We start from the raw sequence: 25,054 nt of genomic DNA on the forward strand, positions 1-25,054 counted from the left end.
TTAAGCCCGTTACATTAACGGGTGCTAGAGTAGATGTCTGTCTGTCTGGGTATTTTTTTTTCTTTGTGTCTCTCTCCTTGCACGCTGCCTGTCTGTCATTTTTTCTGTCTGTGTCTCTCCCTATGTCCATAGTGTCCCTAGTGCCTCCTTCCCATGTCCTTAGTACCCCTTCCTATGTCCTTAGTGCCCCCATTACCTCCTTCCCATGTCCTTAGTGCCCCCAGTGCTTGCGTACTATGTCCTTAGTGCCCCAGTGCCAGCGTACTGTGTCCTTAATGCCCCCAGTGCCTCCTTCCTATTAGTGCCCCCAGTGCTTCCTTCCCGTGTCCTTAGTGCCCCCAGTGGCTCTGTCCTGCTTAGTGCCCCCAGTGCCTCCTTCTTATGTCCCCATAATTATCTTCCAGACTTTGTCTCACTCCCACCCCCGATGCCAGCCTGCCTGCCTGCCTCCCATCCCCCTTCCATTGAATCCCCCCCGATGGCAGTCTGTCTGCCTGCCTGCCTTCCATCCCCCTGAGCAGCATGTTTTTAATCCCCCACCCCCACCCCCCCGCGCCGATCCTACCCGGCACACCAGAAACCCCTGTTGACCCTCCCAGCTGACCCTCCCACCGCTACACGGCCGACAAACCTCGCAGCTCCAGCAGTCCCAGGCACAGTAAACACGCTGTTTTGAGTCTTCTACTGGCCTAATTTCCTCTGCCGCATCCCTGACAGGACACAAAATGTGGATTGTGGCTGGTGACTGCCACCCCAAACACAGTCTCAATAGTTTTTCCCTAGCCAGACTTTAGAACAAGGCTCACAGGTGATTAGCACAAGAAATTAAGGTTACCATATGGCTCCAGAAAAACATGGCGGACAGATTGATACATCTGGATTTTACTTCCATTGAAAGCAATGGAAGTAAAACCCGGATGACTCAAACCAACCTCCTTTTCCTGGAGCCATAGGGTAACCCTCCAAGAAATTTGGCTTACCACAGCCATGAAGAATGCAAGGAATATGCTGGAGCTACTTTTCCGGAAAGTCTTTTGCTGTGGGACCTCTTTCCCTGGGACCACTCTGAATGATTTCATTTTGGGGCAGATATCCCCCTCCCTGCCTGAGTCCCTCTCCTCTGACTCAGCAGGGTTGTATTCTTCAATGTCTCTCAGCAAAAGCTCAGTGCATTTTGACACTGGTAGTTTCCCCACATTCTTCTAGTGCTCCAGTGGCACAACTGTAACATTGGTGAGAGAAAATCCCTAAATATCTCACATGCTGAAAGATGTTCAGTATATTAGAATTGTTAACCGCATCGAACTATGTAGTGTATTGCAGCATAAAAATAAAATTTTATGTTATGGTATGTTAATTCATCAACAGGCGCTAACATGTTAGCACATGCTAACGATAAGTACACACTAAATACTAAAGATGCCCATAGGAATACAATGGGCATATTTAATGTTTAGCACACACTAATCATTAGCATATGCTAATACGATTAGTACCCATTGATGAATTCCCCTCTTAAAGCCTAATATCGGTAGGAGTCAGAGCTGGTAGTAGAAAAAATTATATGTGAACCGAGTCGAGCTCTGCTGGGAGATGACTCGGTATATAAATGGAAGATTAGATTAGATTAGCATAGAGATTCTATGTAGGGAAATTTAGTAATCCAACTTGTTTAGTTTTCCCAGTGGGTGTATTGATGTTCTAGATCAGGGGTGGGCAATGTGTGGCCTGTGAGACTATGGGTAGTACACACAGAAAATGTCAACCTGAGTTCTGGTGATTTTAAATGCTATATTTCACAAAGAATTTCAGAATACTCTGTACAACGCTAGAAATGACTATTATTCTTCCATTGTAACCCCCATTCTTTATATCTTTTGTAACCCCCATTTTTATATCTTTTGTAATCCGCCTTGAACCGCAAGGTAATGGCGGAATAGAAATCTCTAATGTAATGTAATATCCACTCTAGCAGATTGTTTTCATTGTTTTTAGTTACATTTATACTTGTTTATTTATTATAGAAGGTCTGTGGAGCTCTGTGCATTTCTGGCCTGCTAGATATAGTACCAATATCCATGCAGCCCTCTGTATATAAAGGTTCCCCACCCTTGTTCTAGAGCCTTCTTCAAAATGGTGTCGCTGATTCCTAGTCACAGTCTTGGAGTACTACTCCTAAGGTGTTCAAGCTGCCACATAAGGACTTTTGGGCTAGATTCACTAACCTGCCTCTCCGTGCCCGATCCGTGGCCGATCCGCGGCAGGCTGACCAATTCACCAAGGCTCAGCATGCAAATGGGGGCGATTTGAGGAACGTCCCCCACCGACCACACGGATTGCTAGTGAGCGATCCTGACGCATGCGCAGACCAACTGCTTTTCCTGTAGATGGTCTGCGCATGTGTTTGCTGTCTGGGTTTTTATTTAATTTACTTTTTTTAACTGGGCCTGACTCTCCTGCTCTCTGCCACCCTTCCCTGCAGTGAGAGCCCGTGGTTTTAACCCACGGGTTTAAAGCAGGTGAAAACCACTGCAGGGAAGGGAGGCAGAGCAGGAGAGTATAGGGGCAGCATGAAGGCAGGAGAATCAGGGCTGAGCAGGGCGGCATAAAGAAAGGAGAATTGGGGCTGAGCAGGGCGGCATGAAGGAAGGAGAGTTGGGCCTGAGCAGGGAAGGCAAGTAATGGCTGAACAGGAGAGTCGGGGCAGAAAGGCAGGAGAAGTCGGCAGAGAGCAGGAAAGGTCATGAGTGACTGGTCCCCATCAGTTGCTTCTTTTTGAATTGGCCAGGCCAGTCGGTGTTGCTGAAAAAGTTTAGTGAATCGCATCCTTCCTGCTTTGCATGTCGCTTACCCTCATTTGCATGCACAGATCAGAATTAGATCGGGACGGGGTCGCAAAGGGTTCGCAAACCGATCGCTACACGATCGGTTTGCTTAATGAATCTAGCCCTTTTTCCTTTTATATGGCAGCTTGAACCCCCTGCAGTGCTACTTTGAAAAAGGCAGCCACCAGTGCAGGAGTGAGTGGGAATAGAATCTGGCCCCAGGACCCCTGGAGTAACTTTGGGTTATGCATACAGTCTAGCTGGCTGTCTAGAAGGGAACTGATATGGGGGAGTGCCAAGGGACAGAACAAAACTGTGGGGTTGGTCTGCCTCACAAAGACAGTCCTACCTTGTCTGAGGTGTTCTTTGCTCACATGTTTAAAGACAATAGACTGTTTTCAGTCCAATTCTTTATATGTGAGTTTAAAAACCATTGGACCCCTGAGGAAGGCGTGTTCGCCGAAACACGGACCTTGTAGGGTCCGGTTTGATTTTTATCACTGTATTTTTTTTATCATTGTACTTTTTAAATTGAATTTTCATGTTTTCATATGTCAGTGTTTAATAAATTATCTCCAGAACATCTATATCCACAGTTTTTTGTTTTTGTGTTCATCAGTGGATTATTTTCACTGTGGATCATTGGGTCTTCACATTTTTCTTTCTAGTAAAGAAGAATACCTTAGCAGAAGCAATTTTGCTTTCCTCCCCTATCATAGGAGTGGAGTGTAAGACACAGTTGATCTATGATGGTAATTAAAATAACATTGCTATTAACAAAGTTTAAATTGAATTCTAGTGCATTCCTCTTCCAATTGCTTATAGCTTAGAGAACTGATGAATTAACAGCTTTTTATTCAAACACAATCAAGGATAATCAGAGGAGTAATTATGATGTTGATGAGGTATCAGTTTCTGATTGCCATGTAAAAGACAACAGTCACTATATATGGAAGAAGCATTCATTGTTTTCCACTAACACAAAATTTTCTTTTTGTTTCATTATATGTTCGCTTGCAGCAGCAATTAAGTTTATTATGAAAAAACCAAAAATGCATAAATATTTCAGTGTCTAGTGGACACAATGCAGCATTTCAAAAGACTATTCAATTTAGGGCTAGATTCACTAAGCAAACCGATCATGTACCGATCAGTTTGCGAACTCTTTGTGACCCGATTTTCCTCCGACCCGATTCACTAACCTCTGTGCTGTTCCGATTCCGATCTGTGCATGCAAATGAGGGGAAACGGCATGCAAAGTAGGCAGGGACACGATTCACTATGCAAAAATCTTGAACACTGACTGGGCTGGCCGATCAGCAAAAAGCGATTGCTGGGGACCAGTTGCTCACGGCTCTTTCCGACTGTCCTGTCAGCCCTGCAGCCCTGAAATACACCTGCTGTGTGCCTCCTCGATTCTCTCTCTGGCTCCCTGGCTTTCCTACTCTCTGCCGCGACCTGCTCTCTACCTCTCCGATTCTCCTGCTCTCTGCCTTCCCGACTCTCTCTCTGGCTCCCCAGCTCTCCTGCTCTCTGCCGTGACCTGCTCTCTGCCTTCCCGACTCTCTCTCTGGCTCCCCAGCTCTCCTGCTCTCTGCCACGACCTGCTCTCTGCCTCCCCGACTCTCTCTGCCTCGCCGACTCTCCTGCTCTCTGCCGCCCTTTTCTGCAACGCGAGCCTGTGATTTTAATCCGCTTTAAACCCACAGGTTAAAACCACAGGCTTGCACTGCAGGGAAGGGCGGCAGAGAGCAGGTGAGTCGGGACCAGTAAAATACCAAAAGAAAACTAGACAGCAAACACATGCGCAGACCATCTACAGGCAAATTAGATGGTCTGCGCATACGTTGGGATCGCTACCTAGCGATCCGTGTTGGCGGATGAGGGCGTGCCTCCGATTGCCCCCATTTAAATATTCTTCCTTCCTGAATCAATCGGCCCTGCCTGGATCGGTTACAATTGTGCAGGTTAGTGAATTGGGCCCTTAGTCTGCAACTAGAATTCAGAAGAGCTGTTATACAACGAGAATAACAGCAAAACCCAAAGATTAGACCAATGTATCTCAAACTGTGTGCCATGGCACAGTGATGTGCCCTGAAGAGATTCTGGGTGTGCCATGAGAAATTCTAGAATTTTACTTTATTTTTAAAAATTCCCTTCATAAGTACCGTATATACTAGAATAGACGACATGTACGTTGTGTAATCAAGAATCTGTCAATGTTATGAGTGTCTGTGTGTAATGATACAACCACCCAGTGAAGCATCATTCTTTGACGTGACTGGTCCTTGAAAACTAATGACAGGTAATTTTAGTTTTATTTATTACGCAGTAGTTATCCTCAATTGAGCAACAAAGCAATCAAAGCTTTGTTACCGTTTGGATCTTCTTATCTTTGCAAACTTGGATTTTCAGCTCTGACAGAAATTAAATCGAAAAAACGAGAACTGCAGATGGTGGATGATGAAATGCGTGTTTGCTTGTTGACTATCGAGCCACGTTTTGAGTTCATTTCCACTCAAAAACAAGCACATAAATTGCATTGATTAGCAATTCTACTTTAGGGCTCCTTTTACTAAGGTGCGCTAGCGTTTTTTGCGCATGTACAAAATTACCGCACGCTAAACCGCACGGTACGCTTCTAGAATAACGCCAGCTCAATGCTGGCATTAAGGTCTAGTGCGCTCGGAAATTTAGTATACGCTATTCCACGCGTTAAGGCCTTAACACACCTTTGTAAAAGGAGCCCTTAGTTTCACCATTGTTACAATTACCCATATATAGCTTAAAGAACTTTAAATAAATCTCAAATTTAATATTTGTTAGTTTTGCAACTTTATAATTTCAATTATAATGTGCTGCGAAAAACATTTGCTTCATATAGTGTGCCAGAGCAAAAACGTTTGAGAGACCCTGGATTAGACAATCACAGTGGCCTGCTGATAAAATGGCCCTTCTATCCAGAATGAATACGTCCAATGAAGAATTAATCTAATTTTCTTTTCAAAGTGCACTTGCTGGCAGCAAGGATACCAATCTAAACTAAGGGGTCCTTTTATCAAGCCGCGCTAGCGGGGTTAGTGCGTCGGACGTTTCATCACGCGCTAACCTCCGCGGCAAGCCACAAAAACTAACGCCTGGTCAATGGAGGCGTTAAGCAACTAGCGCGGCAGGTGGTTTAATGCGCAGTATTCTGTGCGTTAAACCCCTACCGCGCCTTGATAAAAGGACCCCTAAGGCCCTCTTTTACTAAGGTGTGATAACCGATATAGCGCATGCTAAACTCTAATGCGTGCATGTTAGTCTATGGACGCGTTAATGTTTAGCTAATCGGTTAGCGCACCTTAGTAAAAAGAGGGGGTAAGTTTTGAAAGGTGACTACTTAAAAAAATACAAAATACTCCCTCCAAACCATTGTCATTCTTCTTTTAATGCAATATGAATTGAACTGTTTGTCGGTCACAACGGACCCAAGACTCTTGTTTTAGTGTTGGAGTATGCTGTTTTTAATTCCAGCTCGTCACATGCCCCTGAGGCAGCCTTTCAGGCGAAATGGGTCAGGCACTGGTCCTGGGAGTACCTTGATTAAATCTTGCTTTTATCTCCATAGGGTCTGCTTATTGTCTTCTGTTTTACAAAACAAAAATATATATGTACATTGAGAATTGGATTTTGACTCATGCCTATAATTGCAATTGATTAGGGTTAACCATAGTGGTGAAGATTGCTTCCCCCCTAACTATGACAGTCCAAGTCTTTCACCTTTGAAAGTAGATCATCCTAACAGATTGGAGTTTTCTATATTTTTGAAGTAGTCAGTGTTCTTCATCTGAAGGATTTTCTTTTATCTAAAAGCAGGGCTTTTTAATAAGATGGTACTCAGGGGTACTGAGTATCGGCACTGTTTCCATTGCTTGATAAAAATGACCCATGGTCCCCCAAGTATTAATAAAAGCATTGGCGTGGTGAAGGTGAGAGGCGTCTGGGGCAGTGGCGCCCCTCCCCCACCATCTTCTCTGCTCCCACCCCATTTGCCCCTTCCCTGCCCCTCCTGTCATGCATGCCCCTTCCCTTTCCTCATTCTTCTGTATTGTTCCCGAGTTGATCGAAACACGAACCGTGTCGGGTCCCTTGATCTGTTAACAGGTGGTCTGTCTGTGCGCAACAATTTGCTTGTTTGTTTAAATAAACATTGTCAGCATCTTGTACAGTTGTCTGTAGTTCTTTTTTGTCTTGTATCTACTGTGCCTTCCCTGCAGATTTGTTGGATTTTGTTGTTTGTTGATACTCCAATACCAGGCCATTCTTCAGGAGTGGGGGGGGATCACTGCCCACCTCCTGCGACCAGCCACAGAATCATTGAAATGACAGCACTGAGTGTGCAGAATCTGAGCTCGTATTCAGTCCATCCCGGGCGCCATCTTGATGAGAATGCTGGCACCCATCCTCCTTTCCACCTCCTGCTCCTTCCCTGCCCCCCCTTCCACTACTGCGCACAAGCTCCCCATCCCTTCCCCGTACCTCTTTAACGTTCCCACCGCGAGCAGCAACCCCAACCTGCTATTCACCACAGCATCGGCTCTTCCTCTGACATCACTTCCTAGGCGAGGTCCAGGAAGTGATGTCAGAGGAAGAGCCGATGTTGTTGCGAGCAGCAAGTAGGGGTTACTGTTCGCGGTGGGAACGTTAAAGAGGTACGGGGAAGGGATGGGGAGCTTGTGCGCAGTAGTTTACAAGTTTACAAGTTTACAAGTTTAACTTTATTTGATGAATCGCTTATCATGATATCTAAGCGATGTACAGTTAAAAAACCATCAGAGTGTGGTAATACAATTTAAGTTACAAGGTCACTTAAAAGACGGACATACATTTAATTTACTAAAATCATTTTTAGGACAAACGAAGATTGACAAACAAGAGTGGGTGGGAATGGAGGGGAGAAATTACAATCTTATTATTTGTTAGAGTTTGACATCAAAGGGTAAAAACAAATTAGGTAATAATGGGATTAAAAAAGAAAAAAAGAAGAAAGAAGAATACAGAAACCTAGAAGGACAAAGTTTTATAAGTCAAATGCGTCCTGGAATAAATATGTTTTTAAATTTTTCTTAAATAACACAAGGTCGGTTTCATTTTTAATAAAATTTGGGAGGGCATTCCATAGTGTGGGAGCTTTTACTGAAAATATATCGTTGCGTCTAGTACCTATGATTCTTAGCGATGGGACTGAGAGCAAATTAGATGAAGAAGATCTTAAAGAACGAGCAGAATTGTGTGGGACGATCATTTTTGAAATAAATTGAGGTTCATTGGTGCTTAGCGTTTTATAAACCAAAAATAATATTTTAAAGGTAATTCGGTGGGTTATGGGCAGCCAGTGTAATTTAATTAGTAAAGGTGAAACGTGGTCAAATTTCTTTGCATTAAATATTAATTTAACTGCTGTATTTTGGATAATTTGGAGACGTCTACATTCTTTTTGGGTTATGTTAATGAGGAGCGCGTTACAATAGTCCAGTTTAGAAATGATGAGAGAATGAATTAAGATATTGAGAGATTTAGTTTCCAGTAGTGGAAGGGGGGGCAGGGAAGGAGCAGGAGGTGGAAAGGAGGATGGGTGCCAGCATTCTCATCAAGATGGCGCCCGGGATGGACTGAATACGAGCTCAGATTCTGCACACTCAGTGCTGTCATTTCAATGATTCTGTGGCTGGTCGCAGGAGGTGGGCAGTGATCCCCCCCACACTCCTGAAGAATGGCCTGGTATTGGAGTATCAACAAACAACAAAATCCAACAAATCTGCAGGGAAGGCACAGTAGATACAAGACAAAAAAGAACTACAGACAACTGTACAAGATGCTGACAATGTTTATTTAAACAAACAAGCAAATTGTTGCGCACAGACAGACCACCTGTTAACAGATCAAGGGACCCGACACGGTTCGTGTTTCGATCAACTCGTCTTCATCAGGAATCCCTAGGTATGGTGGTCAAAAAACTCACAACAAGTTTTGCCTGAAATGCAGCAGTGAGATGTTTTCCCGGACATCACAGAATCAGGCAAAACTTGTGAGTTTTTTTGACCACCATACCTAAGGATTCCTGATACAGACAAGTTGATCGAAGCACGGACCATGTCGGGTCCCTTGATCTGTGCGCAACAATTTGTTTGTTTGTTTAAATAAATATTGCCTGCATCTTGTACAGTTGTCTGCAGTTCTTTATTGTTTCATATCATTGGAGTATCAACACCATTTTTGCTAGAAAAAAAATGCACTGTCTAAAAGTGACTAAGTATAATCAGATTTCATTTCAATAAACAAGAGTCATTCTTCCCAAGAAAGGGTTTCCCAAACCAGTGTTAGTGACCCCGCATCTAATGAGGTTTCCTGGATATTTGTCAAGAATAGACCTGAGCAACTTGTCTACAATGTGTCTATAGCAGATGTATATTCATAGTGAATTTCCTGAAAGCCAGACTTATTATCTGCCAGTGACATCACCACAACAAGTTTGGAGGGTCCTGTGTTAGAAAATCTCTCTCACCTCTTCATGTGTTTGGGCGAGCAGTCTCTCTCTGGATTGGCAGGTACGTGCTTCACATACATTGCATTGTACGAAGTGTGGGTGTATTCATTTTCGTCATTGTAGTCAGGACCAAGCAATGTCCTAGCCCAAGTTCCCATGTCATAAGGAGGAAGAGTGCCTCCAAATTCAGAAGGCAGGCATTCAGGATGTATGAGTTGATGAAGACTGTTCAAATTATTACCATGGAGAAAGATCTGTGAAAAAATAGGGAAATGGTTAACGGAGAAGTCCAAAATTGTATATAGTCAGGATGGAACAAATCCTTGGGTTTTTTTGTGTAAAATTTACTGAGTTCTAAAACATTGACAAGTCTCCATAGTCAGCTGAAGTAGGAGGTTCTGATTTAGGGATAGGCCATCTAAGCTGTGGTGATCATCTGTATCATTTTCTCCTCCCTCTCCACTCTCTGCTTCCCAGGAGATTCCCCTTCCCCATTCTAAAATTCTATTTATGGGCACTAAAATTTTAAAACTGACCCACTTTGTTTTTATTTATTTATTCAATTTTTTTTAGCTCGTCCTCCTAAAGGAGCTCATAACAGGTTACAAATCAGTTACTCAAACATTTTCCCTATCTTTCCTGGGGGGCTCACAATCTATCTAATGCACCTGGGGCAGTGGAGGATTAAGTGACTTGTCCAGGGTCACAAGGAGCAGCTTGGGGTTTGAACCCTCAATCTCAGGGTGCTGAGGCTGCAACTCTAATCACTGCCATTCCAGGGAACATATTCAAATCAAAAATGGTCAATTAGTAGAATTATGAAAGGGTTAAAGTGAAGAAACAGGAAGATCAGCAGATCAACATTTAGCCTATATAAATCGAATTCCTGCAAGAGCAAATGATATGCAGGAAGTGAGTGGGTGAGTGCTTACAGACAACATGAACAGGCTGACACAGAGCAGGAACATTCGTATTTTAATTGAACTGCTTGGAAAAAGACTTTCTTTTCCTGAAGCAGTACTGAATTGTATCTGAGAGGTCAATTAAATTTATCCAATTTTATCACCCTATTATGTAATGTAATGTAATGTAATGTAATTTATTTCTTATATACCACTACATCCGTTAGGTTCTAAGCGGTTTACAGAAAATATACATTAAGATTAGAAATAAGAAAGGTACTTGAAAAATTCCCTTACTGTCCCGAAGGCTCACAATCTAACTAAAGTACCTGAAGGGTAATAGAGAAGTGAAAAGTAGAGTTAGAGGAAAAATAAAAAATAAAATAAACATTTTAACAAGACAGCATTGATCTAAATAATCTAAATATTATCTCTTGTGTTTCTCCCAGAGATGCCAGCATAAGCACCTAACCCAACTTACCAGAAAAGATCACTGGGAATAGTAAACCAGGGGGGCTACATATACTTCAAAAGTTATGAAAAACATACAGGATGGAAAGTACAGTGTTATGTTTACAGTAGGAAGCTGCGGAGCATAAAGGAACATTAAACTTTAGCCTTTTATTAATTTGTGTAGTGTGATAAGGCACTGGCATATCCTTATCAGGAGAGAGAGAGTAAGCCAGAGCATATTACTTCTCACTTTAAATCAGGAGAATTTTAGAAAGGTGAATATCACTTTAAAGAGTAAGGGGAACTACAAGTCCCAGGAGGCAGTGGGACTGTGAGATAGAAGACTACCAGGTTGAGAGGAAACCTGGGGAAAACCTGCTATTTTCCGAGGAAAAGCAGTTATATTGTATATTCAAATATGTGGGTGACATCTATGGAATCCAGCACGACAGTCAAAAGTGTACTGTCACTTTAAATTTTAAGGACCGCCTGTACCATGCGTGTGCCTCTGCCTTCCCACCTGACGTTGGCTCGCGAGACCTACACTTCTTAGTTTTCCATGGAGCTGAAAAGCTGTGTTTTTTTAGTTCTCCCAAAGCGCCTCAAACGTTAGCCATTTTTGTGCTTTCCCTTTGATTTTTTTTCTTCAGTTTTGTAATTCAATTTCATTTTCTTCCTTTTCCTTTCATTTCCTGTAAAAATTTCAATTTTTTTATAAAGTTCAGATTTTTGGTCCTTCAAGCATTTTCCAGCCTGTTCCCTTGCTCGGAAGATTGACCCTTTTAGGTTTCACTTTTACTCGGCCTCTCCGGGCACTTGAGCCCTTTGACTTCATGTTGGCGGTTTTTCCATCAGTGTTCAAGACATCCAGCGGCTTCAAATGGCTTCCAATGGTGCACAATGCAGTCGGACCATTTCAAGCACTAACCTGCACAACTGATGCCTAGGTCCTGACTATTGGGATATTTCATGCACACTCTGCTCTCATAGACAAAAGAGGTCACTTAGAACCCAAAAAATTACAATTTGAAAAACTTTTTGGTACAACTTCTGGGACATCAAGCATGGCCAGAGACTCCAACCCCAAAGATCAACCATTGACTCCGGCATCAACATTGGCACCAGCTTCATCAACAGTTTGATGAACAGGTTCAGCTTCAGCGCTTACTGCACTGGGGAACCTCATAAGAAAGCTAAGAAGCACAAATATGCCTCCCTTCCAGACATGCATTAGCACTGTCATAAGCATCATCTACATCGATGTTTTCCAAGCATCAACACACTGATGACCATTCACTATTGTTAGAGTTGGTGTCTCCCCTGAGGCATGCCTCAACATCAAGGTCCCCAATGTCTCGACACCCAACTCAACAAGCACCTAATGTACCTTGTCTATATCGGTACTGGCAAAATAGCTGCAAGACCAGTTCGAGCACTGTTGCAACAGGAATTAGGATTACTGTGGACATATACTGTGCAACAACCTGCATCAATACTCCCAGCTACATTCCAGAGCATCAGCCAAGCAGTTCTTCTGGGCACAAATCTCAGACTCCTCGATGATAAGCCTCTACCTCCAAAATATGCTCGATGCATGCATGAGACAATGAGGGAATAGAGTACACCAACCTCGACATTCGACTTCCAGAAGAGCTGACATCGAGGACTCTGACTATAGAATGACCTGGGGACAAAGTCTTTCCCCATACCCACAGGGTCTGTCCCCATCCCTGCCCGTCCTCTGTTAGCTCTGTCCCCATCCCAGCCCTGTCCCCTTGGGCCCTGTCCCCATCCCTGCCCCATTCCCACCCCATTCCCTGGACTTTGTCTTCATTCGCACATGCCTCAAATGCTTATGATTTTATACTTAAATCTTTTTATTAAAGTATAAAAAGGGGCAATATTCTGTACAACTGTTTATAAATCACAAACAGAGCCTTCAATTTTTATCTGTTTTAATACAGCCCTCCCAAAGTTCAGTTGCCTGTGTTTCTACATCATCCAGGAAGATAATTGGATTGTCTTTCAGACATGGGTGTTGAAGAGAACTCCATGTAGTGGATGAACAATAAAACAAGTGTCTATTAAATGTTGGAAATGCTCAATGATGTCAGCAACGATGGATGAATCTGGTGCAGTAACAGTAAGATGCATGAGCAGCTGGGCATGTGATGGAAGGAAGTTGCAGATCGTAGGAGTCTGATCTGCAGACAAGGCTCATGTTGCCATATCAAAGGCAGACAAGACACAAATGATGTCATTTAACAGTAGTTCATTTAAATCCAATGGCAGTTTTTTTAATCATTGAATTCAGCTGCCAATTGTCTAAGATTTTACATATTGATACTAGTCTGAAGTTTTTAGAGAATGACACAGGGACAAAATTTGTGGGCTTCATCCCTATCCTCATCGTCCCGTTGACTTTGCCCCATTTCTGACTTTGGTCCCTTCCTGGCTTTGACAAACCCCAATTTCAACATCAATCTTTAGTAGTTGAGTCAGCCCTCAAATGAGCAAACAGCTCTACTGTATATGCCAGCATGCCATAGAATACTCCATTATAATTTTTACATGACTTTTTATTTAAAGTCTTTGATTAAACAACTACCAAACTTTGAGCAACATCTTCCAACAGACCAGATTAAACCCTTCTAATATCTGGTCCACGATTTGTTAGAGATCATGAAGTATATGGTTATGTCCACATTTGGTGCTTTTGATGTCACTTCACGCACCTCAGCAGTCTCCATTGCTAGGCACAGGCAGACTTGACTCCGTTTTTCGGATTTAGATTTCAATGTTCAAAATCACCTCGCCAATGTTCCATGTATAGGGGATGATCTTTTTGGTGATCACATCGAGGAGACTACAGAAAAGATCAAAAACACAATGAGAGAGGGGCCAGGGGTTCTACTCCAAGTATTTCCTGATTCCAAAAAAGAAAGGAGATTTCCGCCCAATTCTAGATCTTCGTGCTCTCAATAAGTACTTAGTGAAGAAGTTTCACATGGTTAGGAACAGAAAATAGGTGTGGTTGACATGGGCATTTCTAGGCTATTATACTGGAGCCTACCTTCAAGGTGCCAGGTATTGCTAGACAGGATTCTATAAATGTCACCGAGCAGTTGAGAAAAAGGACAGGAGATGAAAGGATGCTGAATACAGAGATATAGAAGCAACAACTAAATACCTTAGATGTACGATCAAGGTCTGGAAAATTACAGAATATTTCTCTGTACTTGCATTCATTAGATGATACCATCGACTAAATTATTATTACATCATTACGCCGATCTTCAGTTAATATCAAATCAATGTAGTAATGTCACTGAACAAGAATGCAGCCGATCTGCTTAATTATTACCATATAATATCTGAAAACAAAACTAACAGAGGACATACTTATAGGGATTACTTGCTATAGGGATAACCTATAGCACAAAAAGAATTCAGAACACTCGCTTTCTGTTTTTGTAAAATTTGCTGCAACTGACAATTTTTTTTAAAAGAGAACACACCCTGGGATGCTCTGGTCCGGTCGGGTGTTTTTTCTGTGGGTGACTTTCTTGCGTTTCGGCAACTTCATCATTATGTTCGATCCCTCCCCCGAACCGCTTTGGCTTTTCCTATTGAGGACAGATTTGCGGCACTGCTGGATCCCTATTTGGAAGATGGGTTTACAGTTTCTGGTCTTTATAAGGACTTCCTAGGATTATTGGGTCCGACTGACCGTGCTGTCCTACATGCCCGTTGGTGCCAGGATCTGGGGATAGCACGGGATGCTTTAGATCTCCCTTCCTTGATTGCAAGAATCCCGGGAATCTCTGTTAATGCAGTGTCAGTTTAGGGTAATTCATCGGGGCTATTTCACGAAAAGTCAGTTATATTATTCAGGTTACACGGATTCTCCTTTATGCCCTAAGTGTCTCCAGCAACCCCATTCGTTTATCCATGCCTTTTGGTCCTGTGTGAAAATCAAATGTTTTTGGCGGCAGGTTTTATCTTATGTGGAGCGCGTTTTAGGCATTGTGTTACCTTTCTCTGCAGCTGGTCTTTTGCTGGATAAATATGAGGCCTTCCGTTTATCTGATTCGGGTCAGCGGCAGTTTATGAGACGGGTGGGTGTCTTGGGGAAGAAGGTAATTCTATCTGTTTGGATTGGAGAAACTTTACCATCCTTTTGGGACTGGAGGAATCGTTTGCATGCTCTGCTGCTGCTGGAGCGTAAAGATGCGTCTTATAGCTTACGACGAAGGCGACTCTTTCTTCGGATCTGGGATTCTTACCTTTTTTCATTATCACCATGGGCTAGAAGTGACATTCTAAATTCCTTGTGATTTCTTCTGAGACCCGGGCTTGTTTTTCCATCTTTGAGGGGTGCCAGGTATACTTCTCTTTCCCTTTCTTTCTTCTTCTTCTTTTTCTCTCTTTCTTCCTTCTTTCAGTGTTGGAGTCAATCATTGTCTTTGGCAGTGGGCTATCTGAGTCCAAGCCTACTGCACTACAATTATTCCTGCTTCAGAATAGGGGGTTTGGGGAGGGGGGGGTGCTTTGGGTGGGATTGTTGGATCTACTATTTTGTTTCTGATTGTTTTCTTCTGTTGCTGTGGTTATTGCATATTGGTCTGTCCTTTGTTATTTGATAATAAAAATTGATTCAACATAAAAGAGAACACACACAAGGTCTGCCTTCTTGTGAAAATCGAAGAACACCCATCCTCATTCATCTCTTCAGAGTGATAAGTCACCTGCATTCTCTGGGGGTCTTGTGGGAATCCCAGCATCTATGAAGCTTTGAGATTTCCAGAGTGGAATCAGATTAGAAATGCTAGGAAGAACCAAGTTCATTCATATTTTCAGGCACACTCCCAGGACTGAATTAATTATATTGTCAGTTTTATATACCACCTCTGTCCCAAGAGAGTTAAAGCAGTTTGCAGTAATAAATTGGATTGTATATGATATTTTATGCCAGTTCAAATACATTATACAAATAGAAAATAACAGGCAATAGTAGAAAAAATAAAATCATAGTATTTAAAACATTTCAAAATATAAAGAAAAATAATATTACAAACCATCTCAGTAACCCATTGCATGCCGTCGGGATGAAAAAATCCACATGAAATAAAAGTAACGGGTATGGTAGAGGAACAAGAAGTAAAATTAAAAATTAAAGTAAAATAAAATTTAACTGAACTGGATTTGCTGGCTCGTGGATCCCCTCCTGCCTTCCTTTCCCAGTGCACGCTGTTTGTCTTGCTGTGAGGGTCTCTGAGCGTGTGTTGCAGAGTGGACCCACCTGAACTCAGAAAAACCAGCACAGCTGAAAGTGCGCTAGAGCAGAGTGGCCCCCCCCGTGTGAGCGACCATTTGAAATCTGTGAGCGATGCTCACAAAAAGTATGAGCGATCGCTCAAGTGTTCACCTTAAAGGCAGAGAACAGAGAGATTGCAACCAACCAGCTAAGTAATGGCCCTGCCCAAATTCCTCCCCCCAGACCACCCTAACCTAGCTGGTAAGAGGATGGCCAATTAGCAGTGATATTGAGCAGCACTGCCTGATTAAGTACTGCTGAATATTGGCAGCCAGCCAACTCACTGGGGTTTAACTGGTGGGAGCCTCTTTTGCCCTGTTAAACCCCTATGAATACTGCAACCTCACCTTGAGTTTTGTATTCAATTCTGATCAACGTATCTAAAAAAAGATATAGTGGAATTAGAAAAGATTCAAAGTACGACCAAGATGACAAAGGGAATGGAGCTCCTCTTGTATGAGGAAAGACTATAGAGGCTAGGGCTCTTCACTTTGGAAAAGAGACAGCTAAGGGTAGATATGATTGACGTCTAAAAAAAACAAACCTGAATAGATACAAGTGAATCGATTTTTAACTCCATCAAAAATTGCAAATGCTAGGGGTCACTTGATGAAGTTACAAATTAAAACAAATAAGAGGAAATATATGTTTTTCTCTCAAAGAACAGTTAAACTCTAGAACTCATTGCCAGAGGATGTGGTAACAATGGTTAACATAGATGAGTTTAAAAAACGCTTGTACAAGTTCCTGGAGGAAAAGTCCATAGTTTGCTGTTGAGACAGACACGGGGGAAGCCACTGCTTGCCTTGGGATATGTAACATGGAATGTTGCAACTATTTAGGTTTTTGCCAGATACTTCTGACCTGGATTGGCCACTGTGGAAACAGGATACTGGGCTAGATGGACCTTAACCCCCCTACTCCTGCAATAAAACCTCACCCCCCCCCCTCGCACTGCTCTTCTCCTTCCTTCTTGATCTCTTCTCTCTTCCTTACCTTCTATCCTCACCTCTTCGCACCTTGCAATTCTGATAAAATGTTGTAAATCTGCGTGTCATCGCGGATCTTAATTAATTGATGTGAACCGCCTAGAACTCGTTGGGTATGGCGGTATACAAGAATAAATTATTATTATTATTATTATTGGTCTGACCCAGTATGGCTTTCGTTATGTTCTTACAATGCCCCCCACCCCCCAGTGTTTATCACACAGACAAGGCCGGTTTGCAAAGGACACAACAAATAGGAATCTCTGGTCATCTGCCTCTGTCTGTTTCTATATGGATCAACAAGAGACCGCGGAATTATTTTCTCTTTGTGAAACAATTTCACCTGTGACTATCACTAACATATTTATATTGAATTCTTCTGACTGCCTTTGACAGTTTATTTCCCTGCTGAATGCAAGATTCAAATGGTAAATTAAGAAAGGGGCCCAATGTGTGTGTGCAAGCTGGAGCACTGGGAAATTTGGTGATGCAGAAGAAACTTAATGCAGTACAAGCAAAAGAACCAGGCCTAGAACAGGAAGACTAGGAAATGTCTGCATCAGGAAAGCACATATTGACAGGGTAGAGGCCAAGCAATGCAAACACACCTCCAACAGTAAGATGCTGTGCTGGATGTGCCAATCAGAAGTTCCTCTCCCATAGGCATGGAACTAGAACACAAACCATGGCAACTCTTTTTTGAAGGCTTAAGACCCTGACTCTGGAAAATAAATAAATTCTGCAGTGTTATTCATGAAACTATAGCTTGTTCAGAATTTCCAGCCAAAAACAAGCTGCTCAGAAAGAGAGAGAAAATGCAAGGCACAGTGAGCAGAAGCCATACTGTGGCCACATCAGCTTCATTGCTTTTGTATTAAAATTACCCGTTTTCTTGTCTTGTCTTTGAGGAATGGCTTGATTATGGTGTACAGGGCATGGATGTACCAGGGCTGATTAACAAAGTGGACTCCTCCAAAGCGTGCAGGGAAGCTGTCCTAAAGAATATGAAACAAAATCCAATTAGACATTTCAGGCAGAGTGGCTACTCAGCAGAATCATAAAAATATACCGACATCTTAACAGCTGCAGACGTACAGTAGGTAAATAAGAAGGCAATATAATTAGGGTTACCAGACGTCCGGATTTCCCCGGACATGTTCGGGGGGTCCGGTTGGCTTTTCCAAACCTGGCACATTGTCCAGGTTTTGAAAAGCTTCCAGCTAGCAGCGACGCTGGGATGGCATCTGCGCATGCACGGATGCAACGCGGTGACATCATACGCCTGTGTATGATGTCATCGTGTGACACCAGCGCATGTGCAGATGCCCTCTCGACAAGTTGAGGGGGTGGGGCTGGGGTGGAACAGGGCGGGCCTGGGTGTGGGGCCATGGGTCTGAATTTTTGTTCCCGAAAGTCTGGCAACCCTAAATATAACGGAAATACACACAAAGGTGTTATACATTTTAAATAGTGATTATATGTTTACCAACAACCAGAAAACGTAACTGCACTAGCCAGGATAAAAATATCTCAAAGGGCTATATTCACTAACCTTTCTTCCGTGGCCAATCCCAGCAGGCCTGACAAATTCACTAATATAAAAAATTCAAATGAGGGCGATCGGAAGAACACCCTCATCTGGTCGACACAGATCGCTAGTGTGCGATCCCGTGCATACACAGACCATCTATAGATGGCTTGCTCATGCACCAAGATCCCTCTGAGCCGCGACTTTTTTAAATTTTATTTTAACATTTAAAAACTTTTTTGTAGCCCAGCAAGCCCGTGGTTTTAACCCGCTTTAAACCCGTGGGTTAAAACTACGGGCTCACAGTGCAGGGAAGGGCAGGAGAGATTTGAGATGGCAGGCAGGAGAAATTCAGGGACGAACAGGGCGACGATTCCGGGCAGAGTAGGCAGGAGAGATTGGGGACGAGCAGGGCGGCGATTCGGGGCAGAGCAGGCAGGAGAGATCAGGGAAGAGCATCGGGGCGGCAGGCAAGAGAGATTCAGGGTAGCAGAGAGCAGGGTGTGCAGAGAGCAGAGCTTCAATGGAGCTGGAGAGTCAGAAAGATGTTTTCAACTGGTCCCCAGCAGTTGCTTCTTGGATTGATCGGCTAGCCCAGTTGGTTTCAAAAATTTATTTGGTGAATCGCATCCCTGTCTACTTTGCATGCGTTTCCCCTCATTTGCATGCACAGATTGGAAGCAAATCGCAGGAGAGGTTAGTGAATCGGGCCGGAGGGAAATCTGGTCGCAAAGGGGTTGCAAACCGATCGGTACTTTGCCCAATAGCGCCGGCCGTTGCGTTAAATGCATCAACGCTCTTAAGCAGGGGTCTCCAAAGTCCCTCCTTGAGGGCCGAATCCATTCGGGTTTTCAGGATTTCCCAAATGAATATGCATGAGATCTATGTGCATGCACTGCTTTCAGTGCATATTCATTGGGGAAAATCCTGAAAACCCGACTGGATTCGGCCCTCAAAGAGGGACTTTGGAGATCCCTGCTCTTAAGGATTGAATGAGCGTCGGAGCATTTGCTGCATGGCACTCATTTTCATGGCTTAATAAAAGGGGGCCTAAGTGTTTCATTTGTATTATGCAGACATCGTATCATATCTGTCTTTTGTTCTTCCTTGGAATTATTTGTATTGTACTGTCATTAGTCATATTTTTTATATGATTGTTCTACAATACTGTTAAATGCATATATTTATGATATTGTTTACTGTTAGAGAGTGTGGTGCTCCTTGTGACCCTGATTAAGTCACTTAATCCCCCCATTGTCCCAGGTACATTTGAAAGAGTGTGAGCCCACCGGGACAGACAGGGAAGAATGCTTGAGTACCTGAATAAATTCATGTAAACTATTCGGAGTTCCCCTGAGAGAGCAGTATATTAAATAAAATAGTACTAGTACTTACCGTTTCCAAGTTTATCTCATTGATTGTATTTATACTTACCGTATTTTTTTGCTCCATTAGATGCACTTTCTCCCTCCCAAAAAAAGTGGGTGGAAATTAGGGTGCGTCTTATGGAATGAATATCCAAAGCACCTCCCCCCCCAGTTACCTATTTTTAATGCAGCCACCCTCCCTCGCTGGAAGTAGCGCCCTCAGCTGGCTTGAAGGCAACAGGTAGGCCCTGACCCCCTTCCTCCTCCCCGCCGCCCCCCACATGTACCTTTTTTTAAATTTAACTTCTGTTCATGGCCAAGACTGGCTGGCTGGCTGGTTCCCGCTGCTTCCTCCCAGAACTACCGGCTGATGCGGCTGCCTCCCATTTTCTCATGGCATAGCAGCGTACCAGGTTGCCTGCCTGGTCCCATGCCACTTCACACAAGAACTGTGCACCTGACTGCTTCACCTTCTTTCCTAGAGTCACAAAGTCACTTTTGATACGTTCGCAGGGGTACCTGGCAGTATCATTAATGCCAATGTAGATGAGCAGCATCAGATAATAGTCATCAGGCTTGATGAGTCTTAGCAATCTCTCCATAACATCTTGGATTTTGGCACCAGGCAGACAGTATACCTCCCGGGACATCATGTCTGATATGCAGATGGACACTTCTGTACCCCTCAGACGGGAATCACCAACTACCTTACGCCTCCTAGTAGTCATTGATCCAGAAATTTGGGGGATTTCAAGCTTTGGTCCTTATCTCTTTCTTTGGCTATTATCTCTTCCACTTCCAGGGCAGCATACTGGTTCTTTAGTTCAAGAGCGGGTGGAGTCACATTACCAATATTGCAGGGTTCCATAATCTGAGTCCAGCTGTCTTCCCTCAGCACAGCCTCTTCTTCCCCACTGCTGGAAATCTTTGACACCTCATGAACCATTCTCACAGATACTTATCAGCCTTGCCACCTCCTCTCTCAGTTCCTTTACTTCCTTCATGATGCTATTTCCTTCTTCTCCCTTCCTGGTACAATGATGATTCAATAGGTTTTATTCCTTTCCAAAAAGATCCCCTGTGACCATCTATAAATCTTATTTCATGATTCTGGAGGATCTTCTATCTGGGGGCAGAAGGGATGCCTGCATCACTGACCCACATCGAATGGTATTTCCTCTTGCTAGAGAACGTTAACAGGAAATGGTCACTTACTCTATCAAAATAATTCTAGGACCAGAAGACACTCTATCAAACTACATGCATGTGGATTTACAAGTACAGTAAAACATTGGTTTGCGAGCATAATTTGTTCCAGAAGCATGCTTGTAATCCAAAGCACTCGTATATCAAAGCAAATTTCCTCATAGGAAATAATGGAAACTCAAACTATTTGTTTCACAACCCAAAACTTTAATACAAATTACTATACGTACTCGTATTGCAAGACCTCACTCATTTAGAACAGTCACTACACTCCTGCAGCGTCAGAGAGAGAAGAACCATTGGCTCAGTTGTGATGATGTGACGCGTGTATAGTGTACGTACTCGTATTGCAAGACCTCATTCAGTTAGAACAGACACGACACTCTTGCAGTGTCAGAGAGAGAATCATCGGCTCAGTTGTGATGTGTGTATACTGTAGGTACTTGTATCGCAAGCCCTTGCTTGTATATCAAGTTAAAATTTAATCAAATGTTTTGCCTGTCTTGCAAAACACTTGCAAACCAAGTTACTTGCAATCCAAGGTTTTACTGTAATTAGCACTGCCAGTAGTGTTGCTTGTGTAATGAAGGATTTCATCTCTGTGAATAGAATTTTGAAGAGAGCTGTCCTTTTGTGTAACTCAGCTCAAAGCTCAGGCAGATTTGAAAGTCATATCATCTGAGGTATAGTGCAGTGCCGTAAAGAAAAAGGCTAAGACAGCCATGCAGAAAAGGGCTACAGGTATCCAGAAGACAGTTCAAAATGTCCTGGCTGCAACTTCATGACAGGCATGAAAGTATGGGATAATTGCATATACGAGGTCACAGCTGCAATTTCAGAACTGGGAATTGCATGAGCATGAGACTTGTTTCTGCTTGTGCTATTCCCAATTCCAAAATGGCAGCCATGTCCTCCCGTGCCAGTCTTGTGAGGCTGTTATGGGAAATTGCAATCACCATTTTGAACACAGAGCTACTTGGGGGCAGGAGCTATGTGGGGTGCTCCTGCCCAGAAGAAGCCATTAGACCACCAAGGGAGGGCCTACAGGGAGGGAGATAGTGAGATGAACCGATGAGCAGCCTGAAAGGGGGAGGGGGGGAGAGAGAGAGGCTGGCTTGGGGAGGGAATGGTCTTGTGATGGTGACAATGGGGTCACATTTACAGTTTTGCTCAGGAATTTTTGGCTGAAACTTGAATCCGAATTTTGGGTCAGTTTTGGTTTGAAATCCAAAACTGAAACTAAAATTTGATCAGCTTCTAGTGTTCAACTATAAAAACAGTGACCTTGGTGTCTTCATAGTGCTTTCACTGTTTGATCATATGTGTGTACTACATACTAAAGTGTAAGGTGACTTGAACTCAATGCAAACAATATTGCACAATGACAGGAAATGCTCACAAATGCCAAAATGGAGGCATTTTGTGCTATTTTTAACACAAAGTATACTTCACACTAGTAAACTTTCATACAAGCACCTTTCATGTGAAAGTTTATGTAAATAGTGAATTCATAAGCTGCTGAAATGCATAACAAGCAACAACTAGCATGTGGAAACAACTTGCAGGCTTGTTTTTGTTATGATGTGTAGTTATTTCCCCAAACCCAAGCTAAAATAATTGTGACATCCTTCATGTAATGGCAACCAAAATTTAAAGGACCCTCCAGCCCTAATCAGCGGCCCTCCTCCTCCACTAAAACTCCTCTATTCTCTCAACCTATGGAGCTTCAAGAAATGAAAACCACCTTCTTGAAGCTCCTTCCTTAAGAATATAAGAACTGTCACAGAGGAACAGGCCGATGGTCCAACAGTTGCTAACCCTGATCCACAGTTCCTAGATAGATCCCAAGTAGTGAAACAGATTTTATGCTGCTTATCTTATGAATAAGCAGTGGATTCCCCCAAGCCATCTCAATAATGGCCTATGAATTTCTCTTTTAGGAAATTATCCAAGTCTTTTTTAAACTCCGCTAACTGATTTCACCGTATTCTCCAGCAACAAATTCCAGAGTTTAATTACACGTTATGTGAGGAAACATTTTTTCTGCTTTGTTTTAAATCTTCCCTTTCCACTCCTTCTCTAACCCCAGGCCCAACTGTCCTACCCACCTCACCCCCAGTTAACCCCAGGACCCTGACTTGCCCCAATGGGTGTGGGCAGAAATGGTGCAGGAGAAATCCTCACTTGCTTCTGCCTTCTTCAAACTGGTGTCATTGATCCCTAGTGGTAGTCTTATGTTGCTACAACTAGAGGGTATATGGCAGCAGTATTACTGCAACACTACCACTAGGAATCAGCAGCAACATTTTGAACTGCTGCTGAATGCAGCTGCCAGAGCATGAGTGAGTGAAGATCTTTCCTGCCTCCATCACCCTCCCTCCTTTGACCCCTTGGAATGATTTGGGATCCCAGTGGATTTCTGGAGTGGTGGAGCTGGTGTATGTTAGGTCTGGATTTAGAGAATGGTGGGGTCTTTTGGAGTAGTGTGGCTTTGGAGAGGGTGTTTTGTTAATCTTTCACATTCTACATCAGGGGTATCAATCCCCAGTGGCGTACCAAGGGGGGGCAGGGGGAGGTCCGCCCCAGGTGCAAGGCCCAAGGGGGTGTTCAGCTGGCCACTTACCGGGGAATAGCCTGCTGCCGGGGAAAGAAAGAAGCCGGCGCCAAATTCTCCCTCCCTGCTGCTTCTCTTCCCCAAGCCGAGCAACTCTAGCTGTCCGACGTCAATTCTGACGTCGGAGAGGACGTTCTGGGCCAGCCAATCGCTGCCTGGCTGGCCCGGAACATCCTCTCCGACATTAGAATTGACGTTGGGCAGACAGAGTTGGTTGGCCCGCGGGAAAAGAAGGAGGGCGAATTCGGCGCCAGCCTGTTTCCGATGGCCAGTGGCAGCCTTTCCCCGGCGGTGGTGGCAGCATGGTGGTGGTAGTGGCGGTAGTGGGGGAGAGAAGGGAGAAAGAAAGAAAGAAAGGGGGGAGCCAGGGAGCCAGAAAGAAAGCAAGGGGGGGGGACAGGGATCCAGAAAGAAAGAAAGGGGGCAGGGTGAAAGAAAGAAAAAAATGGGGCATGGGGAAGAGAGAGAAAGACAGACATAGCGAAAGAAAGAGGGCATGGAGAGAGAAAGAAAGAAGGGGGCAGGGTGAAAGAAAGAAATGGGGCATGGAGAGAGAGAGAAAGACAGACATACAGAAAGAAAGGGGGCATGGAGAGAGAAAGAAAGAAGGGGACAGTATAAAACAAAGAAAAAGTTGGGGGAGGGAATGAAGTCTGGAGGAGAGGAAACATACAGGAGGCTGAAAGAAGAGAAGAAATATTGGATGCAGTCAGAAGAATAAAGTGCAACCAGAGACTGATGAAATTACCAAACATAAATTTATATATGCTGTCTATATTTTGCACTATGGGCCCCTTTTACTAAACTGCAATAGCAGTTTTTAGCGCAGGGAGCGTCGAGAGCAGCGTGGGGCATTCAGCGCAGCTCCCTGCGCTAAAAAACGCTATCGCAGTTTAATAAAAAGGGAGGGGGTATATTTGTCTATTTTTGTATAGTTGTTACTGAGGTGACATTGCATAAAGTCATCTGCCTTGACCTCTTTGAAAACCCGCGGAATATAAATGATAATTAACATTTTCTCTGTGTACAATGTGCTTTGTGTTTTTAAAATTTTATTGTTGGTAGATCATTTTGACTTGGCCACGAAGGTAACGGGGAGGGAGGGAGGGGAGCTGCTGAAAGACATTTAGTAATCCTTGCAGGCTTGACTGCAGGGAATTATTTTTATAAAATCATGTTTTGTTATGTGACTGGCATTATTTAGACTTTAATTTCTATGAATAAATAGAATGAAAATGATATAAAATTACTTGCTTGTTTTTATGTGCGTGCGCTGAAGGAAATTGGAGAGATAGTGGGCTGAGGACGCTGAAGGGAAATGGGG

General features: G+C 43.4%; 1 protein-coding gene across 1 annotated transcript in view; it reads right to left on the bottom strand.

Annotated features, from left to right (window-relative positions):
• The window catches only part of CLVS1 (clavesin 1), a 96,847-nt gene that overhangs the window by 8,364 nt on the left and 63,429 nt on the right, over window positions 1–25,054 (bottom strand). The window contains 2 exon segments of the mRNA XM_033934208.1: window positions 9,373–9,608; window positions 17,900–18,010. Of these exon segments, the coding sequence (XP_033790099.1) occupies window positions 9,373–9,608; window positions 17,900–18,010 (347 nt within the window).

Source organism: Geotrypetes seraphini, chromosome 2 (assembly GCF_902459505.1).
Source record: "Geotrypetes seraphini chromosome 2, aGeoSer1.1, whole genome shotgun sequence".
Taxonomy (NCBI): Eukaryota; Metazoa; Chordata; class Amphibia; order Gymnophiona; family Dermophiidae; genus Geotrypetes; species Geotrypetes seraphini.